At 44.5% G+C, this 19,148-nt stretch overlaps 1 protein-coding gene across 8 annotated transcripts in view; it reads right to left on the minus strand.

Moving 5' to 3' along the window:
- Positions 1-19,148, minus strand: part of LOC102454033 (rifampicin phosphotransferase-like) — an 86,400-nt gene that overhangs the window by 33,063 nt on the left and 34,189 nt on the right. For all 8 annotated transcript variants that reach the window (XM_075939965.1, XM_075939964.1, XM_075939969.1 and 5 more), the window contains 5 exons: positions 16,688-16,794; positions 15,053-15,091; positions 10,994-11,183; positions 10,196-10,331; positions 4,038-4,114 (listed from right to left, as the gene is read on the minus strand). In XM_075939965.1, the coding sequence (XP_075796080.1) occupies positions 4,038-4,114; positions 10,196-10,331; positions 10,994-11,183; positions 15,053-15,091; positions 16,688-16,794 (549 nt within the window). The remainder of the gene's footprint in view (positions 1-4,037; positions 4,115-10,195; positions 10,332-10,993; positions 11,184-15,052; positions 15,092-16,687; positions 16,795-19,148) is intronic.

Here is a 19,148-nt window from a genome sequence, read left to right on the forward strand (position 1 = left end):
CTCAACTGTGAAAGGATAGGGCATCTGCATGGGGTAAACTCATAAAGCCCCCAAAATACATCTTTCAGAGAGAGAGATTCATGCTCCTGCATGCTTAGAATCCTATTTGTGTTTTAATGCTTTACTTACACATAGTTATATTTGCTTCTGTGAGGAGCAACGTGAGATCAAGAAGGAATTAACTGAATTTTTAACGGGAACTGTGAAGGACTCCACAGAGACATCTGGATTCTGATAAATTGTCTTATTTTTGTATCCATTTGGACTGTTTTTGATTAATTTCATTGTTGGACAGACGGCTCAACTTAAGACAGCTTTATTGAGAAAAATCGATTTCCTGAGTAATTCCTCTTTTTTTTTCCCGGAGAAAATTCACTCGTGCAGTACAATTTGTGATAACTTATTCCTCCCAGTGGAGCTCTCTGGGATTCACTGAATCTGTAATTTAGTTTTACGAACTGTAGAGGCTAAAACTTAAATCCAGTGAAAAAAATTTGCCCTGGCTTTTTACCATGCAAAGGAAAGACACCTATGGCATATAAACTATATCTACTGTAGGCATTCAAAACCCAAGGACCTAACTGCAGCTAATAAGCAACATTTGATGCCAGCAGAAAAGTTAAAGGGAAATAAAGGTCTAGATGCAGAACACAGTGAACCCATTTTCCAAATCAGGCAACTGGCCAGGCGGTGATTGACTGCCAGATCCAGGCATATCCATCTTTAAAAGTGTCTGTGTCTCTCCTTAAATTTAGCAAACCTAGGCAGCCCATGTACTTCTCCGGTGGGAGTTGCAAATATTTCGACTCTGTCTGGAGCTGGCCCATTGACTGCATCTCTCCAGGACCCTCAGGAGATATCTACACTGAAGCTGGGAGCCTTCCTTCTAGCCCAGGTGACCACACAAGCTAGGTCAGCTCAGCTAGTGCAGTAAACCTATCAGGGTGGACATTGCAATATGGATGGCAGCTCAGGTGAGCTATTCAAGCTCCTACCCAGGGCATTGGGTGAGCTTGGACATGGGTGACAAGCCTGAGCCACCACGTTGCTATTTTTCTGCTCATTAGCTTAAGCAGAACTAGTACGGGTCTGTCTACCTGAGCTGGGAAGCTCGCTCTCAGCTGCAGTGTTGACATATCCCCAATGTCCAGATAAAGTAAAGCGCCATTATCACGATACTTTGGGTCTACGTCTACACTGACCATTCATGATTTTGACATGAAGCAATAAAACGGAGGAAACTCACAGCTTGGAAGGAAATGGACCGTACAGCCCTGCACTGGTCCAGCACAAAGGGAGACAGCCAGGCTATGTCTACACTACGAGTTTTCTCAGCAAAAAATATGCTAATGATGGACTCATTTGCATAAGTCGCAATCTCATTTGCATATTTTCTGCCCATCCGTTTTTCCGCTGGGGTTTTTGCGCAAAAACCAGCAGTGTAGATGTTTTCTTATTGCGCAAAATCCCCTTTTTCCACAAGATCCTTATGCCCCAAAAAAGGCGGTTTACCGATCTTGCAGGAAAAGGGGGTTTTGTGCAAAAAGAAAACATCCTCACTGCTTGTTTTTGTGCAAAAACGGATCAGTAGAAAATATGCAAATGAGATTGAAATTCATGCAAATGATACCTTCATTAGCGTATTTTTTGCCGAGAAAACTCGTAGTGTAGACGTAGCCTGGCTGTCTCCCTTTGTGCTGGACCAGTGCAGGGCTGTACAGTCCATTTCTTTCCAAACTGTGAGTTTCCTCCGTTTTATTGCTTCCTGTCAAAATCATGAATGGTCAGCATTAGAACCTTCATGCTTTTGGAATTCCTGTTTTAGTGGGCTGCTGTATCATTTCCTGCAGTGAATTTTCCACCCAAGGAAGGAGCCATGAAAAGGAGCAACTTTACATGGTTTGAATGAAGGTTTTAGAATGTGATTTATGTTAACCATAACACAGTTCTGCCATGGGTTCTGGACACACACCCATCGCTGTGAAGTAATTTGCAAAGTACGGAGCTAGCCTGAGATGTGAATGCTTAGCTTCGTGTGCTTCAGTGCCTGGCAAATAAAGCCTCAAAGACTGATCTTTATTACAACTTTCTGACCTCTTATTGCTATTTAAAAAAAATTAACTCAAGAGGCTTCCATAGTCTCACCTCCCCATCCCACCAAGGGAGCAGGAATATAGGCCCCAAAAGTGGATGGATGGGAATTTAACCTACATTGCATATTACCCTCTTCTACTTTGCCAGCACAAACACATGCCAGCCCCATGAACAGCACCCTGCAGAAGCTGTCTGGGTCTGGAGGATTGTGGGGAGCTGCTGGGAAGGTCAAAGATGGGCAATCTTCAGATACAAGGTAAAAGAAACCAGACTGAACTGCAGATCTTCAGGTTCCTTATGAGTTCCTGGCCACCTCTCCTATCCTTGCCACACAACCCAAAACTCTTCCTCAAACAGAATGAAACTCAGCAATGTCAAGAATTCAAACTCACCAAGGCTTTGGAATATGTTTCCCTAGGATGGAAGGGTTTGGCTCAGAAAGCTTCCCCTCAAAGTGGGTAAGAAGAAAGAACCTGTATAAAATGAGCCTCAAGATCATCTCATCTGAAAAAATGGGCTGTGCCCATGATACTATATATATTTTTTTGTTAGTCGCTAAGGCTACATCTACACTGAATTGTAATTTGAAATAAGATATGCAATTTGAGATATGCAAATTGCCTATCTTATTTCAATCTTATTTCAAAATAGCTTATTTTGTCATTTGGCGCTGTCTACACAGAGCCAAATTTTGAAATAACCCGCTATTCCAAAACATCCCTTACTCTTCGTGAAATGAGGCTTAAAGGGACATTGGAATAGCGAGCCTGAAATAACGAGTTTGCTGTTAATACACGAGATAGCTATTTCAGTATACTCTAGTGATAGAGATGTAGCCGTGTTAGTCTGGGGTAGCTGAAGCAAAATGCAGGACAATGTAGCACTTTAAAGACTAACAAGATGGTTTATTAGATGATGAGCTTTCGTGGGCCAGACCCACTTCCTCAGATCAAATACAGTATTTGATCTGAGGAAGTGGGTCTGGCCCACGAAAGCTCATCATCTAATAAACCATCTTGTTAGTCTTTAAAGTGCTACATTGTCCTGCATTTTGCTTCAGTATACTCTGGCATCCCAAAATAGTGCTGCAGTGTAGATACAGCCTAAGGTACCACAGGACTACTCATGTTTGGAATGAGCCTTTCTTACTAAAAGAAAGGTTGAGAGGGGATGTGATTCATCTCTATTGATACATCAGTGGATAAGCATTCCAGAGAGAGAAGAACTTTTTAAGTTTAAGGACAACATTGGCAGAAAAAAACATGCCTATAAACTGTCCCTAAATAAATCCATGCTGGAAATTTGAAGAAGGTTTTTTAGCCTCCGAGGAGTGAGGTTCTTACACAGCCTCCTATTTGGAGTAGTGGGGGGAAAACAATCTAAACTAGTTTTAAGATAGAGCTTGATACATTTATTAACATGATTATAGGATGGTGCTAGTGTTCCACGTAAGCTATACACTTGGGCGGCCTCCCAGGAAAGATTCAAGTGCTGCCCAGTTGATTAGTAAAGCACACACAGCTGGCAGTATTTGTTTTTATTGGTGGTACACATCTACATCTGCTTTGGTGCAAATAACAAAATTTATTCTGCACATGGATGGAAAAATTAGAGGGCGCATTGGCTGGGGCTACCTACAGTGGCAGAGCACTGATGACTTGATGACCCAGAAGATCCCTTCTGGTCCAATGTCCCTATTCTGGTTGCACATAACAAACACATATATCAGTTCTCATGGAGTAACAAACGTATTCAAAAGGTCAACACAGGCAGGTAGTAATCTTCAAATTGCAGAATGGCTATGAAGCAGACTCCTACCAAACCAGCTCCCATGTGTGAACCGCAGAGGTACAATTTACTGACTAAATACCTCATTTCCTCTTCCTTCTTTCTTCTCCCACTTGCTCTAAAGTGATTTTTAAACATCAACAATTTTTACTAACCTCCCTAAGTCCACAGCTGGCACTGATAACCATCTTCCCAGGATGTCCAGTAACTGGGTCACAGGTGAACAGCTCTCCTAGAAAGGACATTTTATAGAGGACAAAATAAGTGACTGTAAAATATTGACTGAAAACAATGCTTTCTGTGACTATTTGTGTGTGTTCACTCTTCTCTCACATTGGGAAAACAGAATTTTACTGGGACAAATTGTTCCTTGGCTGGCACATTTTGAAGTCGTATGTGATCAGGAGTCAGAAACAGAATCACATGACTTCTAATGAGACACAGCTAAGCCACACAACTCAGATGAAGTACTCAATAATCACAACAAGTTCTTTATCTATTGAGAAACATAGCATAAAAGATATGTATTGAATGAATATGAGGAAACTATCTTGCAGTGGGTGTTCTGAAAAAAGGAAAATAAATTAAAGTATCATCAAAAAAATATCCCCTGTCATTTACTCACTTATCTTCCTTGAAAATTGTCCTTTGCCTTTTCTATGATGGCATTTTAGAGAGAGAAGGAGAGAGAGAGCTGGGAAAATCATGGATTTGGGGGGTATAACTGAAAACAAGATTTTTCAAAATTTACAGCAAACTGAAAAGTAAAAAAAAAATGTTTCAGGTTGAATGGAATGTTTTGATTTTTAAGTGATTTTTTAACATTTTAAAAATACATTTAAAATCAATGGCAAAAAGAAAAGTTGTTTCAAATAGAAAAATAAAAAAGTTGAATTTCAAAATAGTCAAAATCAAAAATTGTGATTTTTCAATACTTTTCCCCCAAAACAAAGAAGTTTAATTAATTAGCTTAATTAGCTAGACTTCATGAAATATATCAGTGTCACTACATCTGCATTCTCTCTCTCTCTCTCTCTCTCTCTCTCTCACACACACACACACACACACACACACACACACACACACACCAGTTTGGACTGAAAATTTTTGCCCAACTCTAATATATATTTTTCCCCCTTCCCCTAAATAAGAACATTAAATTTGCAAAGTCAAGCACTCAAGAGTTAGGATATATCAGAATGAATGTTACCTGTGAAACCTTAATGTGGCTTCCTTTTATGTAAATATCATGATACAGCCTAGAGATGTGAGCATGCACCCAAGTTCACAATTAACCGATGATCCACAGAAGCAGAGCGGGGGAAGGAATCGGGGGGCAGGCAGGAGCCAATGCTCATGGGCAGCCAGCTTAAAAGCATCTCCCCATGATTACCATCTCCCATGGAGCTGCCTGGAGTGGGGGGAGGGGGGAAGAAGGAGGTAGACAGGACCCAGTGCTTATGGGAAGCTATCTTAAAAACACCAACTCCCACCTTCCCTCCCACTCCCGTGTAAATGTGTATCCACTGAAAATTCTAGCAGTTACATGTTTACAAAAATAAACACATTTTAACATCCCTACTGTAGTAAAATATAGTAAAAACTATGTGTGCTTCTTCCCCCTTCCATTACTTAAGCTTGAAACAGCACATATCTAATTGCGCATGTTTTAGAAGCTGTAGTAAAAAGGGGAACTAGCTGTTTAGACCCATTTCTCAAGGACTGGATTACACGTATTACTTGAGTTAGGGGAATTTGCTAATTGCTATTACTTAAGTAAGCTGTACTGGTGGTTGTTACTGAGTGGAATAGAGTTGAAATATGCTAACCAATAACGCTGCAACACGAAGCTAAGGTAACAAATCAAGACGTGCCAAGTTGGATAAGAAAGTTAAAGAAAGTATAAAAAAGGATGCTTAGCCAACGCCCAGGGTCAGCTTTGCTTTGAGCAATAGCTCCTTGGCTGACCATTGCTTGCAAACAATAAAATGGAGTTGGACCCAGCCTGAAAGTGTGACTCTCTTCTGTGGGCAAATTAGACTGGCCTCCAGGGGACGAACCTTGCAATTTATGCAACACTACTACAGTCTTTATTTACTTAATCACATGCTATTTTTCCCACAAACCTCTGCTTTGTTCAGTAAACAATGATCACTTAATAGCAGCTCTTCTGTATTTTGTTTTACCTCACTGTGGGCATTAATCCCAAAACAGATATCAGACAAGATCACAAAGAGAAAACAGTTTCTTGCCACTTTAACCAGAAAGGACACTCTCTAAATGACTTAGCCACCTGCATTCTGCTACAAAGACCTTTTACATCTGCACTTGAAAGGGAATCCTCTGAACTGTCATTCATGTTAAAATTCGACACTTGCCAACAAGGACTTAACAAGTCTTTGAACTTTCTCACCCATTACCAAGACAGTTTCCCCAATTATCACCTGTAATACCATTAACTCACAAACATCCCACTCTCCCTACCTTTAATATCAGCAATTCACAGACACTTACCTTCCTTCCTCCCCCTTCCCACCCCCCCCCCCCCCCGCATCCCCCTTCTGTTCTGCAATGTGATTTGTCCTTTTCATATTTGTTCATTTTTTTTAATTGTATCCTTTGGTATATATGGTTGTGACTACTTTCTTCCACTATTTGATCTGAGGAAGTGGGTCTGGCCCACGAAAGCTCATCATCTAATAAACCATCTTGTTAGTCTTTAAAGTGCTACATTGTCCTGCATTTTGCTAGCATTATACAGAACTCGTTTGTTCAGTGCACTGTGCCAAGCGATTTCAGATACAGTTGTGAGTCCTCTACACTTCCGCAAATCAGACCCCAGGACCTCTAGTCACACCCGCAGAAATGAGTAACACTCAGGATAGGTCTACACTTCAGCGTTTTTCTGGAAAAACTATACTTACATCCACACTGCTGTTGTGTTCTTTCGACAGAAAGTTTAAAGAACGGGGAGGTTTTTCCAACAGCGGTGAACCTCTTTCTATGAGGAAGAAGCCTTTTTCCGAAAAAGCTTTTTCAGAAAAAGGCGTATGTGGACCAGGAGAGGGAGTTCTTTCGAAAGAAGAGGCCTCCAGGAAATCAAACACGTGCCTTGGTGGCCACTCCATCCATACTAATCAACTGAAATGTGAGAGAGCATCCAATCAGTGTGGACGCGATCTTTCAAAAAAGCACATCGCTTTTTCATTGCGCTTTTGCTGTGTGGACGCTCTCTTTGAAATAAGCTTTTCTAGAAGATCTCATCTAGAAAAGCTTCTGAAAGAAGCCTGCAGTCTAGACATCGCCTCAGTGACCACCTCTGACAAGTCTGGCTTCAGTGACTTCTCTGGGAGCCCATAGCAACCCTGTGGCACAGGCAGGGATAGAATCCAGTTCTCTAGAGCAGCCATGACCAAGGCGGGGTGTTTTTTTCTTCCTGCAGTCCCTTGCCTCATTCATTGGACGCCTTCCATCTCGGTAACATATGAAGAAAGGGGCCCTACCGACAGCAGCATCCCTCACCACACAGCCCTGCGTGATCCCCCCGAGTAGCTCTGTCCTGTGCATTGAATGAGGGAAGGATCCTGTGGAAAATGTGACCATGGCATTAAAGGCTGTTTCATGACGCAGTGGTTTTCAAAGGGTGGGTGGTGACCCAGTACTGGCTCGCAGAATGCAAGCCACTGGTCACCTTGCTCTGCACCCAAGGACCCTGGTGGCTAGCTAAGGCTGGGTTGCAATCCACGCTTTGAAAACCCTTGAAATCTCTTTCTCTTCTGACACTGGGCTGTGCCCTGGAAGTGAACTGCAACAGGTCTGGCTCCTGAGCAGTAGCGGCACAGGGCTCCCTACACTGCCCCTGTCCTGAGCACCGGTTCCGCATACTCATTCACCAGAAACCAGCCAATGGGAGCTGGGAAGGATCAGTGCTGCAGGTGAGCGCCATGGGTAGCTGCTTGCGTGTCTCCTACCTAGGAGCCAGACCTGTTGCTGGCTGCTTGTGGGGCACAGTGTGGTCCATGGCGCCAAGATAGGCAGGAAGCTGCCTTCATGCCATGGGAGGGAAGCTTGTGCCCTGATCCTGTGCCCCAATCCCTTGCCCCAGCCTTGAACTCCTCCAAACCCAGAGTCCCCTGCACCCTAAATCCCTCATCCACAGCTCCATCTCAGAGCCTGCATCACCAGTCCTTACCCTATCCTGCACCCCACTCCAGCCCAGAGACCCTCCTAAACCATACACCCCGCATCCCCGGCACTCAGCCCTGCACCCCTACCCGCTGCCCCAGCTCTAATCCCTCTCCTGCACCCCAAAGCCATTGTCCCCAGTTCTGCTGGGTCTCGGGCATCAACAATTTTCTTTAATTGGGTCACTGGAAAGGAAGTCTGAAAACCACTGTCATTTTGGTACACACCCTGGGGGCTTGACTTAAGTGACACGCCACCGGATCCTCTCAGAGGTCCAGAGAGGCCTGGGTCACTCCCAGCTGTTGAGGCCCCTAGCCATCATAAACAAAAAAATGCTGACACATGAAAACAAACTGAGGCACCCAAAATAAATGAAATGTAATTGGATTTTTTTTTATTTAACAAGTGCTTGGCTAGCCTTTTTTCTGTGCAATCTAAGCAGAGAGAGCGGGTCACATTTCAGTCTGATAGCGATGCTCATAAAAACAAGTTGTGAAACTTTTCGAATGCCAAAAAATTAACAAGTGTTTAAATCTGAGGCCCCCTTTGACCTTGAGGCCCAGGCCAGATCGACCTCCTGTCCTCCCCTCATCCTCCTTCCCGACTGGCCTTGCAAGAAACCTTAATTCTGGCATTTCCTGACTTCTGAGTGCTTGATTTTACAACCTAAACAATGGTCTTTTAATGGAGTTTTTTGCATGCAATTTCCAATGTTATAAATAAAAATTAAATCGGAGAAGTAGAAGTTCCGTTATGTGGATTCCTATTAACACCCCATAGATCATCACAAGGGGTGGAACCATCAGTTTCACCACACAGACCTTTGCCACACAGGTTAACAGAGTGACTGATGACAGCAGTCATTTATCATCTTCTTTGTGGACTAGGGAGATGAGACACTTTGCCAGTAGGAGTCACAGATCTCTACTGGCAGCAGAGGAATTGTGAGGTTCATGCTTCTCCCCACTTCCCTTCCGCCCCTCTAGCTTCTAGTCCAGCCAACCCCAGTCTCCCTCCAGCTCTTCAGCCCCTCCCAATCTCCTCCCCAATAGCTCACAGCCCCATTTCTCTCTCCATCCATCCAGTCTCCTTGCCCAACCAGTCTCCGTCTCCCACCCCATTCTAACTCCTGGTCTCTGTTTCTCGTCTGTTCTGCATTCAAATCAAGCCGTTTCCTTCTTCATGCTGCTGGGGCCCAGCAGAGGGGTCACAGAGAGCACATAGGAGACAGACTCTCTGCTTTCAGTTCTGCTGCTCAACTATTTCAGCCTGGAGAGTCCACTACCTCCCTAGGTAGCCCCTTCCAATGCTTCACCACACTGCTAGATCGGATGCAAACTTCAGAGCATCTAGCTATGAAGCTCCAACAAGGCTTTACTGAGTTTTCATTGGCGTATAACCTGGCAGATTTTCACAGGGATGGCTAACAGCACATCTCTGAGACAAAGACCAGGCCTTCTCCAAAGCGAACGTCAAATCCCTTTTTCAAAGCACGGGGTCACAACCGCTTCTCAAAGAAAAAGCCGCCAGGATTTCTATGAAATAGGCATAGCCAAGTATTTTTCCTTGCGCACATTCTCCGAAACAACTGAACCTTTCTGGCTGGCCCTTAAAAATAAGCAGATAACCTGAGCCCGAGGCAGATAACCAGCATGGACCATTTCAGCCCAAATGATTCAATATTAGTAAGAAGTGATAAGCAATTGAAAACAGGACTGTGGAACGGGACATGGCAGGCAACCTTAATAATACATGATACTATCAGCCCCATCTATACTAGACACAAATGCCCCCGTGTCCTGTTCCTCTGAGTCTTTCCCCCACAGATTCTAGCTCCAGGGTATGAGTAAAAGCATGAAAAAGCAGGAAAATCAAGTCAGTTCACCTGCAGGGTGGAAAGGAGGAGCACAAAAGGCGGGATCCCCACCAGCTGCATACCTCACTGGTTGTGCTCTGGAAGGGTGGCTTATGGGGAGAGCAAGGCAAGGCCAGCAGATATGCGGCTGAGCGGATCCACCAGCCTAGCACCTGCCTGGGATGCACCGAGACTTCAAAAGCTCCTTCAACAGCAGCCAAAGCCCAGCAGGGAGCAAAAGAACGGTGGAGAAGGAGCATACGGGGGGCTGACCTGCTGCGTCGGCCGGCACCATTCGCTGGATGACAACTCCCATGCGCGCAGGGATCGGTTGGCCTCGTTGCCTGCGATACTGCACAGCTGCGAATGAGTAGAGTGAGGCCCAGCAGATCTGTATCCCCTCACACACCTGGAAGGGGAAGTAAGCAAGACCATCTCACTGGAGCTGAGCACCACACTGGATTGGGCCCAGGGAGTTGGGGGTAAATGCCACGTATGCATTAGAGCAGTGGTCTCCAACCTTTTTAAGCATGAGATCACTTTTTGAATTTAAATGCAGTCCAGGATTCATCTCAAACACAAACACCCTTGCCCCACCTCCTTCCTGCCCATTCTCCAAGGCCCCGCCCCTGCTCACTCCATCCTCCGTCCCTCTCCTATCCTCACTCACTTTTATCAGGCTTGGGGCAGAGGGCTAAGGTGTGGAGGATGCAGACTCTGATCTTGGGTTTGGAGTGTAGGAGGGGTTCTGAGCTGAGCCTGGGGCAGAGAGTTGAGGTGGAGATTCTGGGAGGGAGTTTGGGTGACACAGGGCTAGGACAGTGATTTGGGGGTGCAGAAGGGGTTCAGGACTGGGGCTGAGGTTTGGAATGCAGGCTCCAGCTGGGCACAGGTGGCGGTGCAGGGGACTAAGGCAGGCTCACTTCTACTCTGGGCCTGCACCACTCCCAAAAGCAGCCAGCAAACTCTCTCCATCCTTCAACCTTAACCACAGCCCTCAACCTTAACTACAGCAAAGAGATGTCAACGCAGCTTGCCCATTGCAGAGAAAGAGATGAGACGGAGCTGTACCTGTTGACTCCCCCTAACTTCCAGCTCAGTGTAGAGTTGCCCGGCAGCAGACATTGCTGTTGTATCTTCCCCAACGACGCTAGATCTCACAACTAGGTGCTCTTGCTGCAGTCCTAGCTCTTCTAGCTGCTGCAGGATTGCATCTTCTATCTCACTGGAGAGCGTGGTGGCTCTGAACAAGTCAGAACATCTGTGGAGCAGAGCATAGCAAATTGACAGTGGCCATCAATCAAACACAAATTAAGAGCTCCCCCACCCTCACCCCAGCATTTTCTTAAATAAATGACCTTTATCCTTGGCTTCCCAATTAAGAAATGTACTTGTAATTCATAACATCCCCTATCTATGGGCCCAATTTGAGAGGTGCCGAGTACGTGAGTCTCTCCATGGGTCTGCCACTAAAAAGTACTAAGTCATGGAACCGTGTGAGCCAGCAAAATCAAGGATCTATGGGGACTCCCAGCTGAAGAAGCATAGATTTTCTACTGCAGCCCCCAAACTCACTCAGCATTGAGGCCCGGAGGCCCTCTACTGATTTGTGCTGCATGGAATGGAGGGGACACCGTCTTCCTACATCTCACCCTTCTTGCCCAGAGGAACCATGCGGGCCCTCCAAATCTGCAAAGGGACTACAGAACAGAGCAGTCACATTTTCGAGCTGAAAGATAGTTTCCCAGCGTCCTATTAGAAGGTTCCAAACCATCCTGTGCACCAGTTTCAACAACAAAAGAGCAAGGTAGCCAACGTGACACCAATATTTAAAAAGGGCTCTAGAGACGATCCTGGCAATTACAGACCGGTAAGTCTAACTTCAGTACCGGGCAAATTAGTTGAAACAATAGTAAAGAATAAAATTGTGAAGCATGTAGAAGAACATAATTTGTTGGACAAAAGACAACATGGTTTCTGTAAAGAGAAATCCTGTCTTACTAATCTATTAGGGTATGTCTACACTACAGCACTAATTCAAACTAAGCTGATTCGAATTAGCGCATCTAGACTTAAAAAACTAGTTTGAATTAGCGTTTTGCTAATTCGAACTAGCATGTCCACATTGAGTGGACCCTGAACCGAGGTTAAGGATGACCGGAAGCAGTGCCGGCAGGGCATCAGATTAAGACTTAGAGCGTGGAGCTGCTGTCTCAGGCTAGCCGAGGGCTGTGCTTAAAGGGACCCGACCCCCACCCCGGACAGACAGTTCTCAGGGGTTCCCCGCTTGCAAAGCAGTCCTGGCTTGGAGTGCCCTGAGTGCCCACACTTGACACATCACAGCACGCGGCCATCAGCCCGGCTGCACTTGCCGCAGGCTGCCATCTGGAGGGGGGGTCAATCAAGGGGCTTCAGGAGAGTTTCCACCCCGAGAAGCCCACAGAGCCACCCCAGTCCTCCCCATCGGGGGCTCGTACCCCATTCCTCCCTCACCTCCTTCCACTTACCCCTCCCTAGCCCCCCTTCCTGATGTACAAAATAAAGGACATGTGTGTTCAAAAATAGAAACTCTCTTTATTGAACAAAACCTGGGGAGACTGGGAAAAGGAGGTGGGAGAGGGGAAGAGAGAGGGTGGGAGAGGGGAGGGCAACTAAAATGATCAGGGGTTTGGAACAGGTCCCATATGAAGAGAGGCTAAAGAGACTGGGACTTCTCAGCTTAGAAAAGAGGAGACTGAGGGGGGATATGATAGAGGTCTATAAAAGCATGAGTGGTGTGGAGAGGGTGCATAAAGGAAAGTTCTTCATTAGTTCCCATAAAAGAAGGACTAAAGGACACCAAATGAAATGAATGGGTAGCTGGCTTCAAACTAACAACAGAAAGTTCTTCTTCACAAAGCAAATAGTCAACCTGTGGAACTCCTTGCTGCAGGAGGCTGTGAAGGCTAGAACTAGAACAGAGTTTAAAGAGAAGTGAGATAAAGTCATGGAGGTTGGGTCCATGGAGTGGTGTTAGCCAGGGGGTAGGAATGGTGTCCCTGGCCTTTGTTTGTGGAAGGCTGGAGATGGATGGCACGAGACAAATGGCTTGGTCATTGTCTTCGGTCCATCCCCTCCAGGGTACCTAGTGTTGGCCGCTGTCAGCAGACAAGCTACTGGGCTAGATGGACCTTTGGTCTGACCCAGTACGGCCATTCTAAGCTCAGGGCTCAGGGTCAGGGGTCTCAGTGGACCACCTTGATTTTCATGCCAACCTGCTCCTGGGTGGCCAAGCTGGCAGCTATCCTGCCCTAGACGGCCACTTTCCTGTGCCTAGTGCGGAGGTCGTGGATGAGGTCCACGATGTCTGCACTAGACCAGGTGGGCGCCCGCCTCTTGCGGACCTGGGCAGGCTCCCGGGAGCCACCAGCCTGGTCCCGGGAAGAGGCGGAGGGCTGGGTGGCAACGGGTGGCCGGCTCGAGCCGTGCCAGGTGCAGGGTCTGCTAGCTGGGTGCTGGCAGGCTTGCACCTGGCACAGGCACCGTAGCCAGCCCGTGCCCCTTTAAGGGCTCCGGGGCTGGGAGGGGGGCAGAAGAGTTTCCCTGGTGGTGCCCAGAGTGGCCACCAGGGAAAGCTGGGGAGGGCTAGCCTCCCACTAGTTCGAATTAAGTGGCTACACAGCCCTTAATTCGAATTAGTTAATTCGAACTAGACATTAGTCCTCATAGAATGAGGTTTACCTAGTTCGAATTAAGTGCTCCGCTAGTTCGAATTAAGTTCAAACTAGCGGTTTGCATGTGTAGCACCTACCAAAGTTAATTCGAACTAATGTCTGTTAGTTCAAATTAACTCTGTAGTGTAGACATACCCCTAGAGTTCTTTGAAGGGGTTAACAAGCATGCAGACAAGGGGGATCCAGTAGATATAGTATACTTAGATTTTCAGAAAGACTTTGACAAGATCCCTCACCAAAGGCTCTTGTGTAAATTACATGGCCATGGGATAAGAGGGAAGGTCCTTTCTTGGATTGAGAACTGGTTAAAAGACAGGAAACAAACGGTAGGAATAAATGGTAATTTTTCAGAATGGAGAGGGATAACTAGTGGTGTCCCCCAAGGGTCAGTCCTGGGACCAGTCCTTGTCAACTTATTCATAAATGATCTGGAGAAAGGGGTAAGCAGTGAGGTAGTAAAGTTTGCAGATGATACCAAATTGTTTAGGATAGTCAAGACAGAAGCAGACTGTGAGGGACTCCAAGAAGATCTCACCAAACTGAGTTATTGGGCAACAAAATGGCAAATGAAATTTAATGTGGATAAGTGTAAAGTAATGCACATTGGGAAAAATAACCCCAACTATACGTACAGTATGATGAGGGCTAATTTAGCTACGACAAATCAGGAAAGAGATCTTGGAGTTATCGTCGTCAGATATCTGAAAACTTCCACACTGTGTGCAACGGCGGTCAAAAAGGCAAATAGGATGCTAGGAATTATTAAGAAAGGGATAGAAAATAAGACACGGAATATCTTACTGCCCCTGTATCAAACTATGGTACGCCCACATCTTGAATACTGTGTACAGATGTGGTCCCCTCACCTCAAAAAAGATATTTTGGCCTTTGAAAGGGTTCAGAAAAGGGCAACTAAAATGATTAGGGGTTTGGAACAGGTCCCATATGAGGAGAGGTTAAAGCGACTGGGACTTTTCAGTTTAGAAAAGAGGAGATTGAGGGGGGATATGATAGAGGTATATAAAATCATGAGTGGTGTGGAGAGGGCTGATAAAGAAAACTTATTTATTAGTTCCCTAAATAGAAGAACTAGAGGACACCAAATGAAATTAATGGGTAGCAGGTTTAAAACTAATAAAAGAAAGTTCTTCTTCACACAGCGTGTAGTCAACCTGCGGAACTCCTTGCCAGAGGAGGCTGTGGAGGCTAGGACTATAATAGAGTTTAAAGAGAAGCTAGACAAATCGCTTGATCATTGTCTTCGGTCCACCCTCTCCGGGACACCTGGTGCTGGCCACTGTTGGCAGACAGGATACTGGGCTAGATGGACCTTTGGTCTGACCCAGTACAGCCGTTCTTATGTTCTTATGTAAGGAGGAAGGGATGAAGAACTGAGGAGGACTCAGTCTACATTTACCTTTTGCAAAGCTCCTGAAGGTTTCCTGGTTTTATTTTACTGTGGGGGGAAAAACAATAATATAAATGTCAAGGTAAAATAACATTCCCATATCAATGGCTGTAATTATGACCCCAAAGTAGCCACTGCACATATTTCACTGTGCTCCAAAGTACTATATCGTTTGGAGTTCACAGTTTAGAAAGAAATCAGTGGACACACAGAGAGCTTGAGCAGTGGTAAGTGTTCATTTATTTCGTAACATAGAACTAACTAGAACCAGCCCAAACTGGCTGGGCTGACCCCTAGTGACCTAACTCAGTCACTATAACAAGATCTATATCTACAATCCCAATATACAACACAAAGCCATCCCCATCTTTGCAATGATGCTTCCCATTTTTCTTTCTTTTAAAAAAATGTTTATATCTTACTGGAAAAAGGTAAGAAAAAAGTGCAAGTCCGACACAATAAAACAGGGTGGGCAATAATTTGTGAAGGGAGGCCATTTGGGGAATTTCTGAAGTGGTCGCAGGCCACCCTGGAAGGGGCGGGGCCTCGGGCAGAAGGGGCAAGGCCAGGAGACTTCACAGCCCACAGACTATGATTGGTGAAATCCTGGCTGTACCAAAGTCAATGGCAGAATTTGAGGAGGGATCTCTCAGCAGTTTGAGCATTGGCCTTCTAAACCCAGGGTTGTGAGTTCAATCCTTGAGGGGGCCATTTAGGGATCTGGGGCAAATCTGTCAGGGATGGTACTTGGTCCTGCTGTGAGGGCAGGGGACTTGACTCAATGACCTTTCAAAGTTCCTTCCAGCTCTCTGAGATGGTGTATCTCCTTATATTATATTATTCCCATTGACTTCAAAGAGGCCATCTTTAGAGATGTATTTTTTATCCCCCACCCCACCGCCATCACACACGCACAGTGGCCAAATCTGTCTCTTTGATGTTACTGGGGGTTTGTCTACATCAGTGGGATCAAAATCTGACCCTAGTGAAGATTCCCAGAGATCCAAAGAACTTGTTTCTTATTTAATCTCCCTGTGACAAAAGCAATGCTGATTACTAATGATGTCAGACTAATTGCCAAAGCTTTCAGTCAAAGGGTGCCTTAAAAAAGAGAACCATACAGGTGGGGTGCACTATTTTGCTACAGCTATAGACAGCTAAGAGTTCCAGGCTGCAAGTAAAAAGGTTGTGGTGTTAAACAACTGGAGAAGGCTTAATGTGTTGTTATAGAATAACTCAATGCCTTTTACACACCTGACTATCCCGGAACTAAGGCTGGTGCCTATAATATTCCTTACTGTTGTTTCCCATAATCAGCTTAGATCCCTGTGGGAGAAAGGACAACTCTGTTGCAAGATTATTACTAGTCATAAGAAGGATGAAATAATCATCTATTTACGCTCTGCCAAAGATTTGCCACTAATCAGCAGGATCTTGCATGTGTCAGCGGATACTAATTTTAAGAAAGTAGGAGAAGAAAAATGTTGGGTGTTTTTTTAATTCAAGTTGCATTCTATTTTTTTGAGAAAGTGCAGGAAATTCTGAAAACCCAGGCCTCTCTCTGGCCCAAAGGAGAAGGAAGCATTGTTCTTAGCTCAGAATATTCTTACACAGACAAAGAACCGAGAATCCATCCCACCTTACCAAGCCACTTCAGTGAGCTCCCTCACAGCTTCCTGGAGATCATGGTTCTGTTTCATCTGATGTTCCAGGGTTAACACGGTGACACAGAAGCCTTCAGGGACGATGAACTAGGGAATTGCAGAAAGGATCCCATTAAATTCAAAATCCACTACCAGAGATCAGCCAAAGATATTCAGGCTTGGCTAGTCAGAAAAGTGTGTGCAAACATGCATGCTCAATTTGCATATATAATAACTACTATTGCATAAGCAATTTCCATAATTGTGCATGCAAGTGATGGCTGCTTAATCATTATAGCATTGCTCTCACAGTTGTGGTACTGCACTTACAAATTAGACACACAACTTTGAGCACATTTTGCAGGTACAAATTTCTGAAAATGCAGACTGGAGTTTAAGGGAAAATTACTTTAGCTACAGTATATTTTGTAAAAAAATTTCCCCAGACAGTGCCATTTATTTAATATGGTACTGAGTCAGAGAACTGAAAGCAGACTTTTGAGAAGAATTTATTGTGTCCTATCAAATTTAAGTCATTTAGAGCATGAGTTTTTAAGCAAAATTCCTTACACAACTCAATGAAGAGTTCTACTTAGAAAACTAAGTCTACTTAGAAAACTAAGTACAGTCCCATGCCATGAGACAATGACTCAAAAGCACGTTCTCAAAACTATCACAAAATCAGTGTTTCCTAATGTTACTTTTGTTATCTGGGAACTATCAGTAACCACATGGTTATATGTGGAAGAGATAAAGGCTATAAATGATTTCAGAGTATGAAGGAAGCTTCATCATGAAATCCTGGCCCTATTTATAGTCAAACGGAGTTAGACAACTAATTTCAATAGTCAAAATGTCACCTATGAGATTTCAAACCAGTTTACCTCAGTGTGATGTCAAACCGTGATAACGTAGCACAACTGTCATCAGGACTGAATGTCACGCAATATTTTCCAATACAAAACACAGGACAATGCACTCTTTGCCTTCTGAAACAGCTGTAGCTGTAAGCTGTAGACCTCTTCTTTCTGGGCCTCATGCGGAGAAAGCTAGACACAAACTGCAACTCCAATAACAATACTTAAGTCTTATAATGTCTACACTACAGGACAAAGTTGAGTTAAGATACACAACTTCAGCTACATTAATTGTGTAGCTGAAGTCTAAGTACATTAACTCGACTTTTGGTGCTGTCTACACTGCAGGAAGTCGGAGGAAGAGCACTCTTCCTTTGACTTCTCTTATTCCTCATGAAAGCGGGGTTACCAGCACCAACTGGACTGCCCTTCTCACTTTGAATTAGCTGTCTTAATGAGACTGCAAATTTGAACCCCGGAAGATCAACAGCAGCAGCTTCAATCTTCCTCTGCAGTGTAGATGTACCCATACAGTGCTTTCAATCAGCTCTCAAAGGGTATGTCTACACTGCCACCCTAGTGCCACCCTTGCAGGAGGAATAACAGTAGTTCGAATTAGGAGCTTTAATTTGAACTACCTAGTCCGTGCCGCGTGTAGCCGTGGGCAGGTAGTTTGAACTACGGGGCATTTAAAAATGGTGGCACCCGGGAACATGCAAATGAAGCCCGGGATATCTAAATCCTGGGCTTCATTTGCAAGTTCAAATGCCTACATTAGCCACCCTAGTTCGAATTAGGGTGGCAGTGTAGACATACCCATAGGGCTTTCTAAAAGAGAGCTGTACCATTATTCCCATTTTACAGATGGGAAAGCCAAGGCATAGCGTGGTGAAGTGGGATGCCCAAGGCAAGAACCCAGGTCTCCTGAGTCCCGGGCACTCAAGTCACAATCAGCTGTTTTTTTGTTACGTAGCCTATAATGGCTGAGTGTGAATAATTTTAAACACAAACGTTATTAATACTGTGGGATCAGAGTCAACATGTTGTATATATTGGTAAGCCAATGACTAGAAGAAAGGGAAAATCTAACTCTGTTGAAATTACATGATTAAGTAAGATGCCCGACAGACGTGAGGAATATTGATTCCTTGCAAATGTTTAAATAACAGCAAACTCTGCGTTATGGTTTTTCTTGCTTACTGATCTTTTTGTTTTTAATGGCTAAAGCCTTACTAATGAGTATTTACCACAATGGTTATTACATTAGATCAGGCTGGAAAGGCTCCCATTTTAAATATTACCCAGTCTCAAAAACCAGGTTTTGAGTTTCACCGGAAGTTGAGCTATAAATAAAAAACATCTATGGTTCTAAAAAGCAACTGATTTTAAGAGATGTCCAACAATGAATTCTAAAGTATTAACAGATGTATAAGTATATGATAGACAATTAACGCACAACAACATATACTTAGATCATTTACTATGTAATCACTGCTTACAGGAGAAAACATATTGTACTTATTTCCACCATAAAAGTAATTTACTAAATAATTGCCTTTTTGCTACTATGTGCAGGCTTTAAAATACCATTCTTTTGCCTCTGCT

The sequence above is a fragment of the Pelodiscus sinensis genome, chromosome 12 (genome assembly GCF_049634645.1).
Source record: "Pelodiscus sinensis isolate JC-2024 chromosome 12, ASM4963464v1, whole genome shotgun sequence".
Taxonomy (NCBI): Eukaryota; Metazoa; Chordata; order Testudines; family Trionychidae; genus Pelodiscus; species Pelodiscus sinensis.